The 22,578-nt window shown below is 42.7% G+C and overlaps 1 protein-coding gene across 1 annotated transcript in view; it reads right to left on the bottom strand.

Moving 5' to 3' along the window:
* The window catches only part of NIPAL2 (NIPA like domain containing 2), a 43,626-nt gene extending 39,998 nt beyond the window's left edge, over positions 1-3,628 (bottom strand). The window contains exon 1 of the mRNA XM_044424225.1: positions 3,499-3,628. Within this exon, the coding sequence (XP_044280160.1) occupies positions 3,499-3,594 (96 nt within the window). The 5' untranslated portion in view covers positions 3,595-3,628. The remainder of the gene's footprint in view (positions 1-3,498) is intronic.
* Positions 3,629-22,578: the final 18,950 nt, after the last annotated feature.

Here is a 22,578-nt window from a genome sequence, read left to right as displayed (position 1 = left end):
TCGGGGCAGCTTACAAATAAATAAATTAAAATACATAAATAACAATATAAAATACACATACCTGTATAAAATAAGTTGCACTGGCCAAAAAACTTTAAAATAAAAATAACATTAACAATTAAAATGACGCTTGAATAAAAAGGTCTTCGCCTAGCGCCGAAAAGCAAATAATGACAGTGCCAGACGGACCTCTCTGGGGAGCACATTCCATAGATTGGGCGCCACCGCAGAGAAAGCCCTCCTCTGAGTACCTAAACTCCTAAATTCCTTCACGGAATGTTCCTGGAGAAGGGCCTCTCCCGCTGATCTCAGGGGGCGGGCGGGCATATATGGACGTAAGCTCTCCTTCAGGTAGCCAGGACCCAGGGCTTTATAAGTGATCACCAACACCTTGAATTGGGCCCGGACTTCAATGGGAAGCCAGTGAAGCTGACGGAGGACTGGAGTCATGTGAGCATAACGCCCAGTCCCCGTCAACAGCCTGGCAGTTCTATTCTGAACCAATTGAAGTATCCAGACCATCTTCAAGGGTAGCCCCACGTAGAGCACGTTGCAGAAGTCAAGTCGGGAAGTCACCAACGCATGTGTCACTGTCACCAGGCAGTCGTACTCCAAGTAGGGGCACAGCTGATGGATCAGCCGAAGCTGAAAGAAAGCGCTCCTCGCCACCACTGTCACCTGAGCTTCCAGTGAAAGCTCTGGGTCGAGGAGCACTCCCAAGCTGCGGACCTTGTCCCTAAGAGGGAGTGCAACCCCATTCAGGACTAGGTTCAATTCAACCTCACCGAAGCCCAATCCACCGACCAACAGGACCTCCGTCTTGTCTGGATTGAGCTTCACTTTATTGGCCCTCATCCAGCCCATTACCTCGGCCAGGCACCGGTTCAGCACAGCCACTGCCTCACCTGGATTGGTGGAAAACGAGAGGTAGAGCTGGGTATCATCAGCGTACTGATGATTCCGCAGCCCACACCTCCTGATGACCTCTCCCAGTGGTTTCATGTAGATGTTAAACAGCAAAGGGGACAAAATGGACCCCTGCGGTACTCCATGGCATAGCTGCCATGGCTCAGAGCCATAGTCCCCCAGCACCACCTTCTGGAAACGGTCATTGAGATAAGAGCGGAATCACTGCAGAGCAGTGCCTCCGACCCCCACTCCCGCTAGCCTATCCAGACGGATACCATGGTCGATGGTATCGAAAGCCACTGAGAGGTCCAGAAGAACCAACAGGGACGCACTCCCCCTGTCCTTCTCCCTGCACAGGTCATCATACAGGGTGACCAAGGCAGATTCAGTACCATACCCGGGTCTGAAGCCGGACTGAAATGGGTCCAGATAATCAGTTTCATCAACCGCCACCACCCGCTCCAACACCTTGCCCAAAAATGGGATGTTGGCCACTGGTCTATAATTAGTGGCCATCTCTGGATCCAGTGACGCTTTCTTCAGGACCGGTCGGACTACCGCCTCCTTTAAAGAGGCAGGTACCCGACCCTCCCTCAGAGAAGCATTAACCACTTCCAAGATCCAGATCCCAATCCCGTGCTTGGCGTTATTTATTAACCAAGACGGGCAAGGGTCCAATAGGCAAGTGGTGGGACGTACTCGTCCAAGCACCTTGTCCACATCATCGGGCTGCAATAACTGAAATTCATCCATTAATTTTGGACCAGGCGGCGGCATTGGTATCTCCCCAGAAACCTCTGAGTCACTAGTAGAGTCTAGCTCGTGACGAATCTGAGCAATTTTCTCCCTGAAATTCTTGGCAAAGTCATCACAGTGGGCCTTCGAGGGTGAAACCAGATCTTTCTTGGGACCAGGATAAACCAGGCCATGCACCACTCAAAAAAGCTCCACCGGATGGCATTTTGAGGAGGCAATGGAGATGGAGAAGCTCACACTCCGGTAATTTTCCAGGGAATTTAAATTCTACATTGGAAAGGTAGCTATGAGAACTCCTGTATATGTGCCCTTATTATTCACATTCTGAGTACACACGAGTGTTCCTTGTTGACCTCATTGTGACCTTTCACGATGGAAAGACTGTGCTATTTACCCATATTCCACAGGCAGTCATCTTTAATAATAAACCAAGACATCCTTCCCCAACCCAGTGTTCTCCAGATGTGTTAGACTACAATTCCCAATATCCCCTATGTGGGCATGTGACATCAGGCATTCCCCTCAGGCATTCCATTTACAGAAAACACTACTGGTAACTGCGATGTAGGGCAGCAGCTTCCGTGTGCCACCCACCAGTAACTAGTTCTTCCCCAGTATCTAGTGCTGAAACCATTTCCACCTTGGGAAACAGGCAAGAAGGGGATATTTTGGGTGGGGGGTTACTGGTTCTTTCATGCTGAAAGGATGCTGGCTTCTGAGGCTGCAGTCCTTGACACATACTGGAAAGTAATCCCACTCGAGGCAACGGGACTTATGTCTGAGTGAAAGCCTTGGAGGACCAGAACAAAGGTCCAACTAGATCAGCAACCAGTTTGCACAGTGGCCATCCAGGTGTTCAAGGGCTATGAAAAGAACATCTTCCTCCCACCCATGTTTCCCACCAATGTGCTTAGGTAGGCATACTGCTTCTGATATTGAGGGTAGCATATAACTACTAGGATTGGTGGCTATTGATAGCCCTCTACTCCAAGAATTCTTTCAATCCCTTTTCAAAGCCATCCAAATTAAAGGCCTTCTTGTACAAGTTAATTCTACAGTTTAAAGATAAATCTCTCACCTTCAGGTTCTAGTATTATGAGGGTGGGGAGAAAAATTTCTCTCCGTGTTGTGAGTAATTCTGTACACTACTATCACTTCTCTCCTTATTTGCCGTTTATCCTGAACAATCCCAGCTGTTGTAACCATTTCTCAAGGTTGTTTCAGCCACTTAAATCATTTCAGTTGCCCCTTTCTACATTTTTCCAGTTCTACAATATCTTGTTGTTGTTTGGTGCTATTAAGCATCCATAGGTGCACAAGGGGGGGGGGGGTAAACATCCGTAAGTGATTAATATGGAGCATTTTCCAGCAAGAATTGCACATAATCCAACAGAATGGCTAGTATCAAAGGGTCCTGTACACTAATTTTGTAAGGGGGCTCTGGATTATCCTATATGTCAACCTTCTTCAAGAGGTGACCCCCACCCAGATATGTTGGACTACAACTCGCAGAACCCACAAGTGATATTGGGAATTGTAGTCTAAAACTGCTGTAGGACACCAAGCTGGGCCAGACCGGTGTACGCTATAGTGCAAGGCGATGCTCTTGTGCTAGTATCAATACAACCCTGTGAATACTCCCGCAAGTCCATCCGGCATAAGCAGCTGTTTTAGTACCTAGTCGTGCCTAAAAGGAAGGCTTGTTCGGACTGCAGGGTCTTCTCCTGGCTTGCAAAGTTCACTTCGAGGTAAGGTCTGCCCTGAGATCAAAATGAGAGATGCTCCCGCGCTGCGGACTGAGGAGCCTTTATAACTAGTCCGAGGTTTGCTCACCTGATTTGCGTAGTACCACCCACTGGAAAGAAACCCACCGCCGCCGATCTCCTTCGCCCCGGAGGAGGAGTTTTGGACTACCTGCGGCTTCAGCATATTCAAGATGGTGACCCTGCGCCCCCGCGGCGCCCGCGGCGCCTTCAGCGGCATCGCGCCTCGGCCACCCAGCTCGCCCCGAGCAGCGCCATGACCCACCGGCGCAAGGAAAACCGGATTTCTCAAACGTGTCGCCCGCTTCCTGGTCTGGGGTGGCTGGCGGGGAGGAGGGAGGAAGAAAAGAAGGGCGGGCTTTTTTTCTGGTGCCTGACGGCTGTTTTCTTCGGCCGGAAGTTCACAGAGCAGGTGCAAATGAGAAAGATGGAAAGCGGCTGCAAAGATGGGAAACGTCGCGTGTGTGTATAGCTTGCTTAGCTCGTTTAAGCCTCTTTCACGAGGAGGAAACTGAGCCCGACGAATTCTGCAGCAGCAGCGGCTTAAAACAGCTGTTTTTGTGTCTTTGGTAGCCTAGCCGTACTCAGTTTTTGCATGCGCAGCAAGAGCCTACAATTACACCTTTCCTTCATATAAAGAGAGGACGCAATCCGTGGTCTAGCTAGGTAATGTTAGACCCTGGATGTAACAGTTGTATGAGGCTGTTGTCCCCTTTAGACGACCATGTGTGTAACACGCAGCTAATATTTCTTCCCAGCACTGCTTGAACAGCCATCCCTTGGAATTGTTTCTGCATTTTGATACATTAGAACTGTATGTATGCATTAGAACTAATACATTATATAATATAATGTATACATTAGAACCCTAACCCTAACTCTGATGATACATTAGAACAAAATGAAATTGTTTGCCAAGCCAGATTTTTGTTTTAAAGAACGCTCTTAGCGTATGCAGATTTCATTTTAAACTCAGATCATAGCACCTTGGAGTGTTCTTCTAATGCCATCACCTGCCACACTCCGGGTGGTCATTTGGGGGAGGGGGGTGTCCACAGGGCCCTGGACTAGGGCTGCAAAGTCCAACCCTAGCTATGGCACTGGATGCAATAAAATGGGATGTACTAAAATAATTGCACTGGGAACATGCTGAAGGAATGGTTCATGGAATACAGCAGTTCCTTCTGAATGGTGATTAGGAAAGAATTGAGCTGGGGTGGTTGGTTGTATGTTCCCAGTAAAGGCAGAAAAGAATATACATGATGAGGACCAGTTCCAGGAAGAAGTAACATCCCTGTGTTTGCACAAGGCATGGCAAGGTTTATGTTCTGGGCAAATTGTTCCAACAACATATTTCCTTAATGGACATTGTTTACTATAGTCAGAAACATAAGAATCCAGTTGATCATGTGTACTGAAACAGGACCTTCCAGTCAGAATAAGCCTTGACTTTATACTTGAGATCCTACTGAGCACACATGCCTCACCTTCATGGCTTTTCTTCAGGAGGCTTTTAAGCTTCTACTTCACCAAGGCTTCTGCTTCCAGTCTTCCTTTCACATTTTTTCCACCCCACCAGGCACAAAACTGATAATCCTTCAGATTTGGGGCTGTTCTGTCTGAGAGGGATATCCAGTGCCTCAGACCAGAATGCTCAAGGTGATATTAAACAAATAAATATTGTCATAACAGTAACTTCAATTGCTCCTGCATTGTCTGGAAATGAATGTCCCAGTTACAATAAAGAAAAATATTGACATTCTAAACAACGGTGCCCTAGAAATATTGTTGAACCAACTGGAAAGAGTAGTCACGATCAGATACATATTTAGGTGGCAAATTGCCAAGGAAGTCCAGCATAGCCACATTTGATTTCAGAAGAGGAAACTTCTCTAAAATGAGAGTCTTGATAAAAAGGGCAAGAGGGTTAAATCCTTTCAAAATGTTTGAAAGTTATTCAAAATTGTTATAATAGAAGCTCAGCTAGAATGTATTCCACAGGTTGGGGGAATAGCACCAAGGTCAAGTAAGCAATTAGGGAGAAGAAGGTATCCTTCAGAAAATAGAGTCTTGCCCAAAGAAGGAAAACAAAAAGGAGCATGAGTTTGCACCAAGGAGAAGCAAGCAGATATTAAGAAGTGAAATAAAACACTTTGCGGAGCTTGTTGCCTTGTGTTCATGGGACTGTTTCATAAAGAACTCAGATATGAAATTGTTGGTCTTCCAACGAAAATAGGTCCCCTAAGGTCAGCCTCTGTACAAGAGGACTAGGAAGTTACCAATGTAACACATCTTTTTATAAAGGAATTTTTTGGGGAGTGGGGGGGGGTAATCTGGGAAATTACAAGACAGTTAGTTTAAAATCTGTTCTGCATAAATTAGTTGAAATTAGTTAAATTAGTTCATACCTTTATGAACGTTAAAATTAGAAAATGAGTAGAAGGACAAACCCTGCTGAAAAAGAATCAGCATGGCTTCTACAAAGGTATGTCCTGTCTCATTATCATTTAGAGTTCTTTGTGAGTTAATAAATTTATGGCTGGGGTCATCATCAGCTACTTGGATTTCTGAAATGCTTAGTAGTCATGGAATAAATAGGTTTGTTGATGACACCAACTTATTCTGGGAGGTTAAAACAAAAAGAGATTGCGAGATGTACTAGAAAGAATGAAGAGCATCAAAATGGCAAATGCAGGTCCATGTAAGAAAATGGAGTAAACACTGGAGCAAAAATATCCCAACTTCAAGTGTAATCTGATGCTGAGTTAGCAGCAACTGACCAAGACATCTGTGGAGTCTTGGTGGACAGCTTGATAAAAACATCAACCCACAGTGCAGTGGCTGTGAAAGAGACAAATTCCATATTGGAAAAGAATAAAAAATGAAACTACCAAGATCATACTGCCTTTATATAAATCTGTGGACTGCACATAGAATAATGTGAACAGTTCTGGTCACTGCACCTAAAAAAAGGACCTTGTAAAAATGCAGAAAGGGGCAAATAAAATGATCAAGGGACTGAAGTAATTCCCTGACAAGAAAAGGTTACTCTAGGGATGTGTGACAAATCAGTTTTGGGGAGGAAATCTTATAGATTACGTGGGCGCATCTCCTTGGACTCCAGGCCACTTTGACAGGGCTGTGTGCCTACGTTCGTGGTGAGCACAGGCAGTGTTCATGCAACACTCATCAGGAAATGAGCCCAGTGCAGATGCTGCGCAACCATAGTCCCTCGTCTGCGCCACATGCAGTGCTCTTTGTGCCGCTGCACATGATGCAGAAGACGGTACCAGGCTGTGCAAGCTTTCTTGGGCAAGCATTCACGGACTTCCTCTTGGCTTGATTCACTTTCCTAGGCAGGGCTGAGCACAAGAGGAAACCTGGGAACGCTGGAGGGACAGATTCCATGGAACGTCATAGGATTGTTTCGCTTAGAAAAAGGGTGAGTAAAGGAAGGCCATGATGCCAGTGCACAGAATTATACATTGTGTGGAAAAAGTGGATAAGGAAACTTTTTATCCCTCATAATACTAGAGTTGATCCAGTGACATTGACTGGTGGGAGATTCAAAACAAATGGAAGGAAGTGCAACTTCACACAGCACATAGATAAACTATGCAGTTCCTTTCCACAAGCTGTCGGGATGTCCACCATTCTGGCTGGCTTTCAAAGGAGATTGGACAAATGCATGAAGATAAGGCTATCAGTGGTTAGTAGCCCCAAAGGCTATATACTACCTCCAGTATAAGGGAGAGTGTGCCAGGTGCCAGGGAGCATGGGTGGGCAGGTGCTGTTGTACTCACATCCTACTCACAGGTTTCCCGGAACAGCTGGTGGGCTGCTGTGTGAACAAAAAGCTGGACTAGAGGGACCCTTTGTCTGATCCAGCATGACTCTTCTTGTGTTCTTACGAAACGCTCGGAAGAACAGCCTATTTTCTTGGTCCTTCTTTCTTAACACTGTCCACCTGTATGCCTCCTGTGGTTGAATGCAGCTGCCTTTCCCTTAAACTGGCTCAGAAGGAGACCATATTGTCAGGCAAAGCTCTTTGATTGAATAATTAGGTTGGCAGCCTGCACTCATTCCCTACTCTCTTCCAGGTTTGCTTATTATTATTACTGGGCAATACTCCCAGAAACACACAGCTATGGAGCCATAATAATAGCAGCATGCCCTTCTAATACATCTCTGCTCATTTACTGTGAGAAAAAACTCATGGCTCCATTGGCAATGAACATGCATATTACTACTGAGGAATATTTATAGCAGTAATTAGGATGGGAAACAGAGAAAGTAGAACAGATGAGAACAACTAAAAAGTTTTTCTTCAGGCATAAGTGTCCGCTGCTATCTTAAACGGTGTACTGAAAGAATAGACAAAGGCACGGAAGATACTTCTGTTGGTACTGGATGGACAGACAGGAATAGCTACCTCCATTATGCCCACTCTCTGAGGTTCCTAGAGGCATCTGGCTAACCCCTGTGGGAGAAAGTGTGCTGGTATGGTTGGTCTCAGGTCAGGAATGGCCTAGATGAGGGTGAACACATTGAAGCTTAATCCAGAGAAGACAGTGGTGGTTAGATAGAAGACAGATTCCGGTTAGTTGGAAAGCAGATCAAGGAATTAGTACTCAACTAGTGCTGGATGGAGCTACAGTCCTCCTGAAGATTCAGGCCTGTGGTTTGGGTGTACTCCTGAACCTGGATGCTGAGGCCAGGACACCAACTGCACCCATTTCTGAGCAGGCCATGATCATGCACAGGTCACTATATCCTATTCAGATTTGACAACATGAGAGAGGGCATTCTCAGAGTTTACTCTCCAGCTCTGGAACTCCCAGCTAATGGTGGCTCAGTTGGTTCCTGTTCTGCCATTCTTTTGCCAGCTGGCAAAGACCATTTTATTCAAGCAGACCTTTGACATATAAGTGGGTCTGTTGGCAGGTGCTGCTTTGATGCCTATCATGGTGTATTTAATTATGCTTTACTGAATTTGTGGTAGTATTGTTTTAATTCTGACCTGTGTATGATTGTAATGTCTCGAATGTAATTTTCTTGGTAGAAAGATAGGGTACAAATCAAATTATTAATCAAGAAATCATACTGCTGAGTCTCTAGTAATAAATAGATTTGTACGACCCAAGTATCTTCTGTTTTACTCACTAAGTCCATGAATTCACCAAAGACCATTTCACAAGTTTTTGTTTTAAGTGTTTTTGGAATTTTGACTACACAAAAGTTGATTTTTGTCAGAAAATGTGAATGTGAACGAAAAGCAGGTAACATAATCCTGACTCAGCAGGAATATGGAACAGCTTCAGGTTCACAAAGGACTGTTCACATGTAAAGTGATTCCTTATACACATTAGAGCATACAAAAGAATATAAGAGCCATGCTGGATCAGATCAGAGGTCCGTCCAGAACATAAGAACTTAAGAAAAGACCTGCTGGATCAGATTAGTGGTCCATCTAGTCTAGCACTCTGTCCACACAGTGGCAAACTAACTGCCCACAGGATCACTCAAGCAGGATGCCTAGAAGAGTTCCCCCTTGTCAAGCTCCCCAGAAACAGGTGTACAAAGACAGAGGTAACACACAGCCAACAAGACTAGTAGCCTGTGATTCTTTTCTCCTCCATGAATTCGTCCAAACTGGTGGCCATCACTACATCCGGTGGCAGTGAATTCCCTAGTTAAACTGCATGCTGTGTGAAGAGGGCCTTCTAGCCCAGGTGTTCCTGCAGTGGCAAACCAGATGCTTGTGGGAACTAAATAGTAACCACTTGCTCATATTCCCCAGCAACTGGTATTCAAAAGTATACTGGAGATTTTTGACTAGTCATTATTGATAGCTTAATCTACCAGAGATTTGTCTATTCCCTTTAAAAACATGTATAAATAGAATTTATAAAAAGAAATACAAAAAGTTTAGGTAGCTGAGTAGATATCAATGTACAGAAAAGTCTGCTTAATTTTTTTAAAAGCTAAATTGGTGGGTAAAAAATTCAGACCTTCTGTGAATGATGATTCCAAACTGAAAACAATGGCTGTATTCACAGAAGCCACAGTTGTTTGTTCTCCGCATCCTTCCTGCTCGATCCTACCCCTGATATCACAGTGTTTGCTGCACTGCCGTCTGCCCTTCCCCTTTGCAATTGCTACCCTTTTTTCATCCACCACTTTTTTTCTGGCACCAGTACATTGTACAGTTGTGTTTGTCCTTTTTTCTCTTTTTTCATGGATGTTCTACAAATGCACAGGAGTGTATTGAAAGTTCTTGGATGTGTGCAGTCTTGCCTGGTCAATATCCTTGTTTGTTTCAGCTGTCAGAGGGAGCCATGAAGTACAGCAGGAAACAGACTAACAAGGTGAGAATACATACAGGCACGTGGACCATATTCCTGCACAGTTGTCGGCAACCCTCTAGGTGTCAGCTGAAATGCACCAGTGCACAGGCAACAAGAGCAACAAAAGGATGCCGCCAAAAGCAGGGCGATCTCTCCCATGCCAATGGGATTCTTTTGGCTTTTAGTGTTGAACTGGCAGTTCTTAGTGCTCAGCACATCGAGTTACCCTACGTATACTAACGCTGGTCAACTTGGAATACCAGTTAGACTGGATTTTCAGTGAGTCATAAGGCGAAAACAGTGGAGGGCTTGTAAAGGGAAACACTCCCATACATACAAATGTCACGACTGTTTTTTCTGCACAAGTGTGAAGCATGTGCCTAATACCTTTTTGCCTGATCTCAAAACCAAAAAATTGTTTGTGATAAACATTAAACGGAAAGGGATTGTAAAAGAATAACAGTGCCTTATTAGCTCACTAGCCTGTCTCCATGTTAATAGTACTGTGTTTATCAGTGATGCTTGCACCTCCGTTCTTCCGATGAATAATTTGTCCTGATTTAATGGTAGAGAGCCCTAATGAGAGCTATTGCTCACCACCAGTGAGCACCTGGGCAGCAGACTAAGAGGCAGGCACCCTGGTCTTCTGGTCAGTTGTCCACCCTATGATGAGATGTACTTCCATTCAAATTAGAATAATTGTTTCTAAATTTGAACCTTTGCATATGAATTAGGGTATGCACAGTATTTGCAAAACACTGTCCTCTTTTGTCCACTTCTTATATGATTCATAAATAGGCACACTATCTAAAACTCACACATAAGAATTGTTCATTACTGACCCTGTTTTGATGCTTGTAATATATGAGATCTGTAAAGGAACCTGGTGAGCAAGGAATATTTCCTGCACAGTTAACATTAAAGGAGTTGGACACACATGAAAGGACTTGACCTAGGTACAATTTTCCCAAAGCTATCAAGGGCAAAATGTGGGCAATGGTGATGTGGGAATTTCTATTCTGGAAGTGAAGATCAAAGTTGATGCAGCTGGGCGTGGAGACAACCATCTAACCATGCCCTGTCCATCATAAGTTCCCAGATTTGGGAGATAAAAGCTTAACTTCAGTGAGACATCATCAGGGATTTGAATTCCAGCCTCATCACTGTTAAAGCCTGAATGTTTTTCTGTTTCTTTTGAATGACACTTCACATTTTATATAGGTTTACCCCAGAACTATTACAATTTTCTCAAGACAAGCTGCTTCTGACTCCATGAATGGGTCAAATTAATTTCAATAAACTGCAGAAGATTTGTATCCAGTCATGGCTGCCCCCAGGTTTTTTGCTCCCTAGGTAAGATAAAATTTTGTTGTGTTGTATTTTATTATATGCTGAGCAGCATATTAATAGCACGTTCTGTGCTCAAGATTGGACCATGATATTGTGTTCTTAGTTTCATTTTTATTCATTACTTTCTTCCCGCTATGATTGTCTCTAAGCCTAGGGCAGCCAATTTAATCCCACTCTGGGCATAACTACGCATGATGCTAACAATGTAAGCGGCAATTATGACATTATTTCTAATTAAATGCCTGGCATGGAGGTGAGCATTAGCTATTGGCAGCACAGAGCACAAGGACGGGAAGTTTAGGCCTTTGCTGAGTTGCACATAAAAAGTTCACAGGCTTATACAGTATTTAGTATCAGGAAGAAAACATCAAAGATCTGCTAACTGCCAAATGGGGGACAATTTCATTGAGATCATGGCTGAGGAAGAAAGACTTAATCCATCCTTATCTACCTGCTGTGGTTTTGATGATTAACACCCATCCCACCCATCTGGGCGCCTGATATTTAATAAGAAGGAGCAATGCGATTAGCATCACATGTACTAATGTGCCATTCCTTCTGAATGCAGGGTTACACCTCACACAGCTAAGCTGCCACTAGAATAGCCACTTATGCATCATCAAAAAGATGGAACTTTATCAACTTTATCATCAAAAAGATGGAACTTTATCAAAAGGAGGACTGAGTTAACAAAAGAAATCAAGCTAGAACTTTCCCTGGAAGCAAAACTGATGAAACTGAAGCTGATGAAACTGAAGCTTCAAGCACACCATGAAAAGGCAGGACTCATTGGAGAAGACAGTAATGGTGAATGACTCAATGAAGGAGGCCTGCTTCAAGTCCCAGGTCTGAAATGCTATTCAGCAGCAAGTACACAAGCAGAGGATGCTTGATTCATTACTAAGGTTCTCTTAGAAGAAAACACACAAAGCTATAGAGGTGAAGACTAGATTTATTTACATGGAAGGATGAGGGAATAAAAGGAATAAAAAGGATTTTTTAAAACACCTATCCAATGTTACTGAGTTTACAAGAGCTGAGCAAGGCTGGCAAGGACAGAGCATTTTGCAGGACATTCATTCATAGAATTACTTTAAGCTGGAGATGACTTGACAGTGCATAACAATATCACAGAAACATAGAATAGTAGAGTTGGAAGGGCTCAAGAAGCTCATTGGGTCCAACCCCTGCTATTTGCACGTCACCAATTTACACCCTCCCACTCAGAAGACTCTCCAGTTTCTTTCTGAATGCCTCAAACAACAACAAAGTTACAGAAGTACAGGTCTTCTAAGAGGATAGGATCCAAAACCTCACAAAAGCAAGTTACAGCATGAAAATAGATTGCTTCAAGTCTTCCTGTTTTATACTCAGACACTTGACAACTCAAAGATTCCAAGGAGCCAATCATTGTCAACTACCCCAGTTTCCCCAACTCTGAAGAGAGCAGCAAGAGTTCCCAGAAGAACGCAGATTAAATCATAACCACCCCCATTAATGGAATCTGCTCTGGCTACAAACCCAGAGCTGGCTCCATCACTACATGGCATTTCGTCTTAACCTGATGGAACTGTCATAAAATTATAGCATAAAAAGACGACGAGTTCTTCAGTTTGAGCATAGCACAAGAATGGAATTCTTCAGAATCTTTTTGTAAACCTTTGTTTCCTCCCTTGTTTTACAAATTCATGCCAACTCTTGAGGAAAAGGATAAAGAATGTGAGGAAAGGATGAAAGGGTTTTTGATTGCATTCTGAATGGCAACATATAATTCAAGCAAGGTATCTGGTTATTTTGGGATGGTCCTTGTGTTTGTGACCCCTGCTCAAGCCATGAGGTTTTAAACATTTATCATTTCCTGTTGCTTCCAAAATAGCTCTGACTGTGAACTCAGGCTCCTCTCTGTTTAATTTCAAAATGTCACATTTTGAATCCAGCCAATGGGAGTCCCATCTATCTGTACTCTGAAGTCCAGCAGCTGTATCAGGTTTTGAGGGCCTCTTATTTAAAGCCAGCATTTTCGTGCCATAGAATCAGAAGCTGAAATTGCTTCTAGGGAGGCAGTCCATTTCAAAAGGAAAGAGAAAACCAGGTAGGAAGGGAGCAGGAAATCTCAAGAACGTGTCTTGCCAACTCAAGAGCATTTGTCTGGAAATGGTGAAGTTGCTCCTGAATCTTCTACAGCCACAGGAGGTGAATATGGCACTGAATCTATTTTCCGAGGTTCTTGATCTATTTCTAAGAGGCACACAGCAGATTGGTGCCAGCAGATTCTTCTAATCTTAATTGCCAAGAGGAGGGGATTTTAGAGTGGATGGGATCATAGTTGAGGAGCAAAGAGTTAATCCCCTCCTTCCCATATGTTATAAAAACAAAAACAACATCAAAAACAAATCAGCCCCTACAATAAGGCAATTTAGTTTAGGAAAACATTTCAATTGATGCAACAGGAAGGTTTGTTGTAAACTTAATTTCCAATCCATTCCAATTTCTAAAAGAGTTGCTGTTTAGGAGCAAAGGGCATGCACATTTTCCCTTCTGTGCACTGTAGCCCCCCAAACCACTCTCTCATCTGGTAGTTCACCTTAGAAAAAGTATCCTTTTCTGTCAAAGAAAGCATTTATTTGGGGTGGTTAACTTGGGGAATTAATTGGTCGGGTTTGTTTTCTGTGAAATGTAAATAAATCCTAATAATTATTTCTAAACTTCCATACATAGTTAGGGCATGCACGTTTTATGTAACTTTTGTGGAATGAGCCCGGGACTGTAATTTTGTGAGAGCTGAGCAGCATCCCTTCTGCCTTAGACCAGCTCCCATTCAGCCCACAGCTGTCTGTTCTGGCTCTCAGCAGCAGTCCAGGGCCACAGGCCAAGGCCTTTCATATCACTTGCTATCTCATCTTTTTCAAGTGGAGGTGCCAGGAAGTGAATGCAGGATTTGCACGCAATGCTGTGCTCTGTCAGGGTGCTCTATGGGTCCTCCCCTGAAAAGCACTTTTCAGTTCCTTTTGCTGAATCCGTAAAGGACCACATTTTTCTACCATAGATACTGGTACCTAATGGTAGAGAAAAGTGCTCAGAAATTTGCAAAAAGCTTCCCTTCATATAGTAGATAAATCAGATTTTTCTACATACTCAAATACTACAATGATTTTGGTGCTTTGCTGGTCCTTCCCATTTATATTAAGAAAATAAGAGCCATGCTGGATGAAGCAAGGGTGCACCTAGGCCTGCATTCTGTGCACGCCATGGCGACCTTCTGCCCACTGGAAGCCCACAGACAGGGCATGAGTGTAAAAGTCCCTTCCCATACGGTTTCCGAGATTGCTGCACATAGGCATACTGCCTCTGATAGTGGAGGTCGCATTTAGCTAGCAGGATTGGTAGCTACTGATAGCCTTACCCTCCATATATTTGTCCTATTCCCCCTCTGAGGACATCCAGTTTAGTGGGCAGCACTGCATCCTGTGGAAGTGAGTTCCATAAGAGAGGACGAAGAGCCCTGCAGGATCACACCAAGAGTCCATCTAGCCCAGCACTCTGTCCACACACTGGCCAACCAGCTGCCCACAGGAACCCACAAGCAGAGCAGTAATGCCCTTGGCTGAAAACTTGCTTTATTCTGTGAAGGTTTTCCCAGCTGCTCAGGGAAGGCAACAGAAGGGTGCTTCAGCCAGATTTATTCATCTGTGGGAGAGGGATTTCATGGAAGCCTTGTGTGAGGCCTGGTGTGTTAGAAGGGCTGCCTTGACAAGGTTCCTCAGACCCACTTTAAATTGTTTGAAGCTGTTTGAAAAATAGGTTCTGTGTGGGACACTCAACTGGCATTGTTATATTTGTGTCCTGGTGCTGCTAATGCCAACAGCAAAGGCTCTCATTGACAAATACGTGAAACAGATTATATGACACTCCAGAGAACACAAAGAGATGAAGTTTCAAGTGACTAAATCTGCAGTCCCATAGACCCATCTGATTCAATGGCATTTGCATAGGATAATATTCATAGAACTGTACTTTATGGCTGCAGTTCTGCACACAATTGCATGAAACTAAACTCCATTGAATTTAGGAGAATGGGACTTACTTCTGAGTAAATATGGATAGGAGCTGGCTGTAAGGAAATGCTCTTTTTCTCCTTAACAGGCTTGCAATGTATTTCTTCAAATGTGTACGCTACCTGTGAAGCCAAACGGTTATTATGTGGTTTTTATTATTTCTGTAGTAGACAACAGTATCCAAAGTATACACCATACTTCTTCACTTAGGAACCAAACATAGTTATGTAAAGTGAGCAGCTTGTTTACAGTAGAGCACTATACCAGTAGGGACCCATGCTATCAAATTAGTGGGAAATCAGTATTATAGTAAACAGAGGTCAAAGATCAATCCCACAATTTCATATAAAATTCCAGTCCATGTACACAAAATATTAAAATAAAAAATGCCAAGTCATGAGACCATCAACTACTCTTAAAGCTAATCAAAAGCAGGGTAAGAGTAAGGAAGTGAAATTTAAATGTAATTTTAATCCAAAATTTAATGCAAGAAATAGCTATATAATGGATCTCATTTAAAGCTTGACAACTTACTGTCAAACAAGCCTTTTGTTCACTGGCTAACTCTCTTCTTGTTCAAACAGTGTCTTTAAAATGTCAGTTGCGATAATAGTATACATACATTCCCAAAACTCCTGAGCCAGTGCTGGTCCTTGTCTGATCCTGTGTTATTGCTGTGTTTATCTTGGTGGGCAAGGCTGGGGAGAATCTTCTTTCATCCCTATAAACTGGACAGATCATAGTTTTCTACTTGAAGACTTCAGTTGCTTTATTTTATCTGTGAACTTTTGGGGCCAAATTAAGGTAGTTTCCTATGTTCTTACATCTTTCACTATTAGTAATCTTCTCACGAATAAACGTCCAAGAAACCTCAGAGTTGAAAAGACTGAAAACCCCTGGGGTAGATTTTTAAAAAGACTTGTGAATTATATAAAACTGATCATGTGCTATGTCAAAGCACAGCAGAGTCAATGTCTTGGCATATCAAGTTTCAAAATCAATAAATGCTGCCGAATATTAGCACTGCGTCGAAGAACAGGAACCAAAGCCTGGAAGTTTTTTCTTCACCAAACTTCTGGCTCCACATGCCAGTGCCACCAGATGTCAGCACACACTACATGACAGAGAACAGGCGCACAAGACTTTTGACACAAGATCCTGGTATAAAGGCAGGTTCTTAGTCATGCATAGTTATGCAAACAGGTCCTTCTTTATGCACAAAATATTGGAAGCAGCTCATTGTAAACTGTGCCTTTCCATGTTGCTTTTGAAGTGTCCCACAAGAGAGAGGTTTGCTCTGGTCTCAGATCTCTAGTGCCACACATTCTTTAGCCTGCATATGTCCTCAAAAAATAGTCAATTAGATATCAAAATAATCAACTTTTCTTCTAAAGTTGCTCAGTTAATCCCCACATCTTTGCCTGCAAAACTCCCATTTGCAGAAACATCTTCAAAAGTAGAATTCCAGCACTGTAGGATATTGGGATGATTAAAAAAAAAGCATAGCAGCGCAGATGGACTGAGAATGCATGCGCAGAGCCAGATGGCAGGCACACAAATACAAGCCATATTGTCTACCCTGGTAGTTTTCAAACAGCCTTCCCTCAGGGAGCATTTTCTGCATTGATTTGTCTACTAAGGAACCCCTGCATATTTGCCACTGAATTCCTGTGTGTTGGAGGGAATTCCTGTGTGTTGGAGGGGACTTACTGATGCTTTCTAGAATGAACTCTCCATCTGCACAAAGACCAAGCATGTTGCAATCAGCTCGTGACCTGCATTGCTCACAAGTGTGCCCTTGAACGTGACCAGTGTTCCTCCATGGGTGTGCTGTTCACATGGAAAATTGGCTAATGGAGATAACGTGTGAGCTGCCTTTTAAGAAGCTGTTAACCAATGAGCCCCAGCAACTAAGCCCCAGAGTCAAAGTAGTGAGAAAGGTTGGCTGTTAGGAGAGATAAGAGCGATTTATTCACTTTGGGTCATATCTCAATGAAAGCTAATTCAAAATTCATATATTGCAGGAGCATACATTTCTTTGGCAATTCATTGCTCTGCTTTAGCAGTTAAGCTGAACTGAATGCATTTGAATACAGTTTAAAACTAAGTTTGACAAGAGTTGTTATGTAAAACTCCTGTGAAGTTTTGATTTGAACATCATAGTAGCTCAGTTTAGACAAAGCACCAAGTTACTCCAATAAATTTCCAGTTTTAAGCATGTCCTCTTTTGCTCACAGACTCCACTTTACTCCTATAGTTCCCCTTTTGTGACCAAATATAACTTACCTAACATCCAAATAGTCTGATTGGGGTTTGCAGACAAACAATGGTTTGCACAAACCATGGTTTACCAGATTCTCATGTAATGGTAAACTATATATGAAATAGGAAGTATGTGAAATGCAAGAAAAGAAAACATGCCAGCCCTGGACCACTTACTGTAACATCAAACATGGATTCCTGATTTGTCACAAATATAAAAGTCCTTTTGCAACTTTGGAGTTTGTTTTGTCTAATTTAAGCATGAGCAAGGTTATTTCCACACCAGCCATTTCTCTGAAATTGCCATCAACTGTTCCCTTATGTTTTAAAAATAATTGTGTTTTTTCAGATAATTGCATATCAATATTTTTATGTTGTTCTCCCTCGTTTTTCAGACCTGTTTTGGAGCATGTAAAAATAATAATAGTGATATCAGCCTGGCTAGTGAGGACTAGCAAAGCAATTCTAAGATTTTTCAGGGCTATTGTGCTTTAATCAGAAACACACTATTTGTAAGCTCTAGCCCCACCCCTCTTTTTCTTTTTTCTTTTTCTTTTTTTGTGGGGGAGGATCAGCCTTTTTAGTGTGCCTCAGAAATCAATGGTGAATTGCTCCTAAATTGCTCCGTATTAAATCAGCTCCTGTTCCCTGCACAGAGTGGTAGTGAGCCACCCGGTTCCTTGTATTGTTAGTCTCCCCCTTGTTAAAAGGAACAGAATAATGCAGAGTGAGAGAGAGCCAGATAAGTAAGATAAGGTATACTAGGCTATTGAATAAAGAATCCCTGAGCAAAGTCTATTGAGTTTTTACAGGAATAGGTACAGCCACTTCTGGGAAGTTCCTTTTATGCCAGTATGTCAAATGATTTTAGATATCTCTAAGCAATAGAAGAGATAAGTATCAGAAAGGAGGATTATAACAGAGCTCATGACATTAAAATATTGCTATAAAAGTATGTTGAACTGAAATTCAGTCATGCCTAAAAACATGGACAAATACCAAATTGGAAACATTCTGGAAATTGGAAAGCAACTGGACAACATTCTGAGAGCAACTGGAAAAGCAAATTGGAAGGCAACTGGAAAACATTCTGAAGTGAGGCAGGTAGGAATTGGGAAGGGGATGTTCTCAGCTATATCGCACCATCTATGGAATTCTCTTTGGCACCCACAGTATTAATTTATGTACAATATTTATATTCTCCCTTCCAATCAAATGATTCTTAGGGCAATAAATCATATCAAACACCACAGCCTGTGGTCTTCCGGTGGAAGGACAGGACCAGAGTGTGCACTGCAAGGACAAGTCAGCTAGTGGTTTTGGATGATAACTTCCATAGTCTTCAGCCAACATCGTCAATGATGATTATAGGAGCTGTTGTCAAAAATGTGTGGACGTCAGGTTTCCTGTCCCTGCTCTGCAGTGTGACAGAAGAACAGTGTGAGAGTCTGTGTGGTGTAGTGGTTAAGAGTGTCAAGACCGCCAGTGCGGGTCTGGGACTCAGGGGATCTCGGTTGTAGTTCCCGCTGTGCCATGGAGCCAACTGGGTGACTTTGGGCCAGTCACAGACTCTCTGCCCAACTTACCTCACAGGGTTGTTGTTGTGAGGATAAGATTGAGAGCAGGAGCAGGAGAATTATGTAAGCTACTTTGAGTTCTTTAAAAAAAAGGCAGAATATAAATCTAATACATACATAAATAAATTAGAACAGCTGCCTTTCCTGAGAAATTTACAATACCAGGACTGCTGGAAAGATACTTAAAGCAATTGTGATTCAGCAGTAAATGGGTTTGGTATCTCCTTGCAGATCTCCCTCTAGCTACCTCTTCCAGTAAGAGGCCCATCTTTTTTCCCTCTCTTTCCTAACTCTTTTCTTGACCTGGCCTCAACCTCCTTGGCCAGTTTGTTTCTTACGCCCCAGTCAGTGGTGCAGCTAGGCAATTTTAGATCCTGGACTTAATGGTCTTACAGGTGTGGGTTGGGGACTGTAGCTGGTGAGGCTTTTATTTCAGCAATGAAGCACAAAACCATCCTTTCTCTTCTCCTCGATCCTCCCTTCTATGCTTTGCTTCTGTATTAAGGATATGGGACAATGAAACAAGCCACACATTTTGCTTAGAAGAGAAGGGTGGGAGAGGAAATACTTTGAGCATGTGCGATTTTGCATTTTAAACTCACTTAAACCACAGCACCACCAGAACTGCAGGAATAAAATGGAATTTGCTTCAGTTGCCCCGCTGTTAGCTAGATTAGGAATAAACACCATGTTGTAGTAAAATTAGTAGTAGTAGTAAAAATAAAATGAGCATCTGTAAACGTGTATGTGTCAAGCCACTTGCCTCCTGGCTATAAAGAAATAGGGATGTTAAGGGAACCATCTTCAGTCCCAAAGCCAAAGTACATGTTACCCCTTCTCTTTATTGTAAGTGCAGATCGGGACCACCAATTGCTTGGAGGTGGGTATTAAATTTCACCCCCATTTCCCCCTGCAGATCCTCTCTGTGATGATGGGGTGGGGGGAGAAAGAATTCTTTCATTGGCATCCATGGATAATATTTTTAATCCCCCCACACACATTGTGTGTGTGTGGGGTGGGGGGGATTTTAAGAAGAAAATAATGGAAGGGAGGTTCAGTCTTCCCTTCATGGTGTGTGCTGGTCCCAGTCCAAATCAGGGCCATATATTCTTTACGCTACACTAAAGAAAAAGCTAGCCTTCTTCAGCTACATGCCAAGCCATTACATGTTCTTTGGCTCCTGAACGATCCTGGCGCAGCCATGCTTGCCGAGATGCCTCATCATAGAATCAGTCACGGAACAGTAACATTAGTAAGGGCTACTAAGGCCATTGGTCTATCCCTCCTTGTCTGGGTAGTTATTCGTGAGCCCCCAGGGGCTGCAGGGCCCTGGATAATAGTTCCCAGGTCCACACGTAGGGGCACTAGGGGCATCAGGTTCCTGTACCTGCCCCACAGGTCCTGCTCTCCACCTCCTTGTCTCACTGCCAAGGGCAGAGGTAGTTGTTAAAAACTGGCCCTTGAGGCTCAAGCCCCAGATCTTTAACTGAGAGTCCCAAAGATCTTGAAGGCCTTCTTTCCTGCCCCCCATGGGCACTTGCAGAAAGAAAGGCACAGAAGCTCTGGTGATCCCTGTTGCATCTGATTCCTTTGGATTATCATACTGTGCCCCCCTTGAACGGCTCTGCCTGGGTCTTTTTTCCTGGGCTTAAAAGCCCTCCTCTCCCCTCTCCCTCTCCCAACATCCCTTTTTGCAAATAAAGGTTTCCTTAGGAGACAAGGTCCTTTACAGACTTTAGAACATATGTAAATTAGCATATGCAAGTGCAAGAGGGTCCTTTTTTGTCCTCTGGGCTTGAGCTCCAGTTTTGTTTTTGTTTGTTTGTTTGGTTTTTGATACCTAGAACTGCCACTGGCCAAAGGATTTTTCATGCCAACACTACTCCAAAAACCTGCTTTCCCATATTATGGTACTGACTGCAGGTAGATTTTTCAGATGATATTGCCTGCCAGTGTTCCTGGCAGCCAATAATGGGGAAATAAATAAATATATAATAAATAAGTATATTCCATACTTTGCTTCCTTTAAACACACACCTGTGCACATCTGAACACAGAGCCTACACAGTAAGCACATGGACACACGTTTTCTGTCTTCCTTCAGGTGAGGTAAATTTTTCTTGTCATGAATTTGATTCTGTGTTTTGAATCTGGAGAACATTCCCTATCATATTTACTATGTTTTCATCATATAACAACAATTTGAAAGCTAAAAGGTCAATGGTTTGTTCCATAGTTTGTGACTCTATCCCCTTTTCAACTTGCTTAGGCATCAGGAACTGATCTTTCCTTTCAAAATAACTTCTTTCAGTGTGTATTAAAGGTTGTTTGATATACACTATTTAGAGATTGGCTTTTTACTATGGGTATAAACATGATGGATATATGTGGTATATTCTAAATTGAAATCAAGCTGTACCAGACAAGAAAGTTGATTATAGATGGAAAAGATTTATGGGGATTTCAATCAGAGAGGCTTATGGGCGTAGCACATGGAGAAGGCTTGGGAATGGTTGTTTTGGATCATCTTGTTCCATGTCCAGTTTTCACACATATGGAATAAATGGAATCCACCCAAATTCCAAGCCTTGGAGGCTTTCTTTTGCTTTGTAATTTACTCTTACAAGATTTTCTTTCTTCCCTTTTGAAGAACTGTAATCCCATCACAGATGCATAGTGGGGTAGGAAGAAGGCAACTTCACTTTCTAGTTGATTGATAATAGTTGGGTTGGATTTAAATAATAATAATAATAATAATGCTGAGTTGCATAAAGAAATACATGATGAATCTATATGAACACAGTGCAATAGCTTCTCCTCTGTACAATAGGCATAGCTTGGTGATTTCAGGAATTTATTTCTTGATTATCATGGCTTATAAAGTCACATTGAAGTATGAAGTATATATAAAGAATAGTTATTAAAAGCCAGCATTTTTTTCAGTAACAGCAATGAGCAATTCCCTTTGGAGAGGGACAGCTGTTCATCCTAGTCTTGACAGAAGACATAGAAGATGAATTTGCTATGTGAGATACCTTCAAAAAGATCCATTGTGGATTGGATTTTAATTTATTTGCAGAAAGTGTCATTGCCAAACTGGAAGACCAACTTGTGTTTTGTAATTTTTTTGTTCATTTGAAAGTTTGACTGGTGAGAGCCATAGGAAGTAAGCTGGAGCTGTAGTCCACATTTCTACACCATGCAGGGAGTCATCCACAATTCCCTTTGCTGGGGTGTCTCCTCCCTTCGGAATGGTGCACTCCTTTCTATGTAAGTGCACGGACTGTTGCTGGTTTTCCATTTCACTGAGAGGAGCCCTCCCACCCATAGATGGGGTTGCCACTCACGCATGGCCAAAAAAAGAGAAAATGTATCACCAAAAGAGAAGACACCAATTTGCATATAGAAATATGTGGCTATAGATGTGAATCAAGGAACAAATAATTAAAAATGCAATACATCTTCCCATAGGGGAGAAGACTGATGAGGTGGCTTGTGTATTTCCCTATCTGGGTCTTAGCTATTGACTGACAACTTAAGTCCATCTCCACCCTTGCCT

Source organism: Varanus komodoensis, unplaced genomic scaffold (assembly GCF_004798865.1).
Source record: "Varanus komodoensis strain SLA01 unplaced genomic scaffold, ASM479886v1 scaffold14_1, whole genome shotgun sequence".
Taxonomy (NCBI): Eukaryota; Metazoa; Chordata; class Lepidosauria; order Squamata; family Varanidae; genus Varanus; species Varanus komodoensis.
The sequence above is the reverse complement of the archived record's forward strand: the minus strand, read 5'-3'. Positions and strand labels throughout refer to the sequence as shown.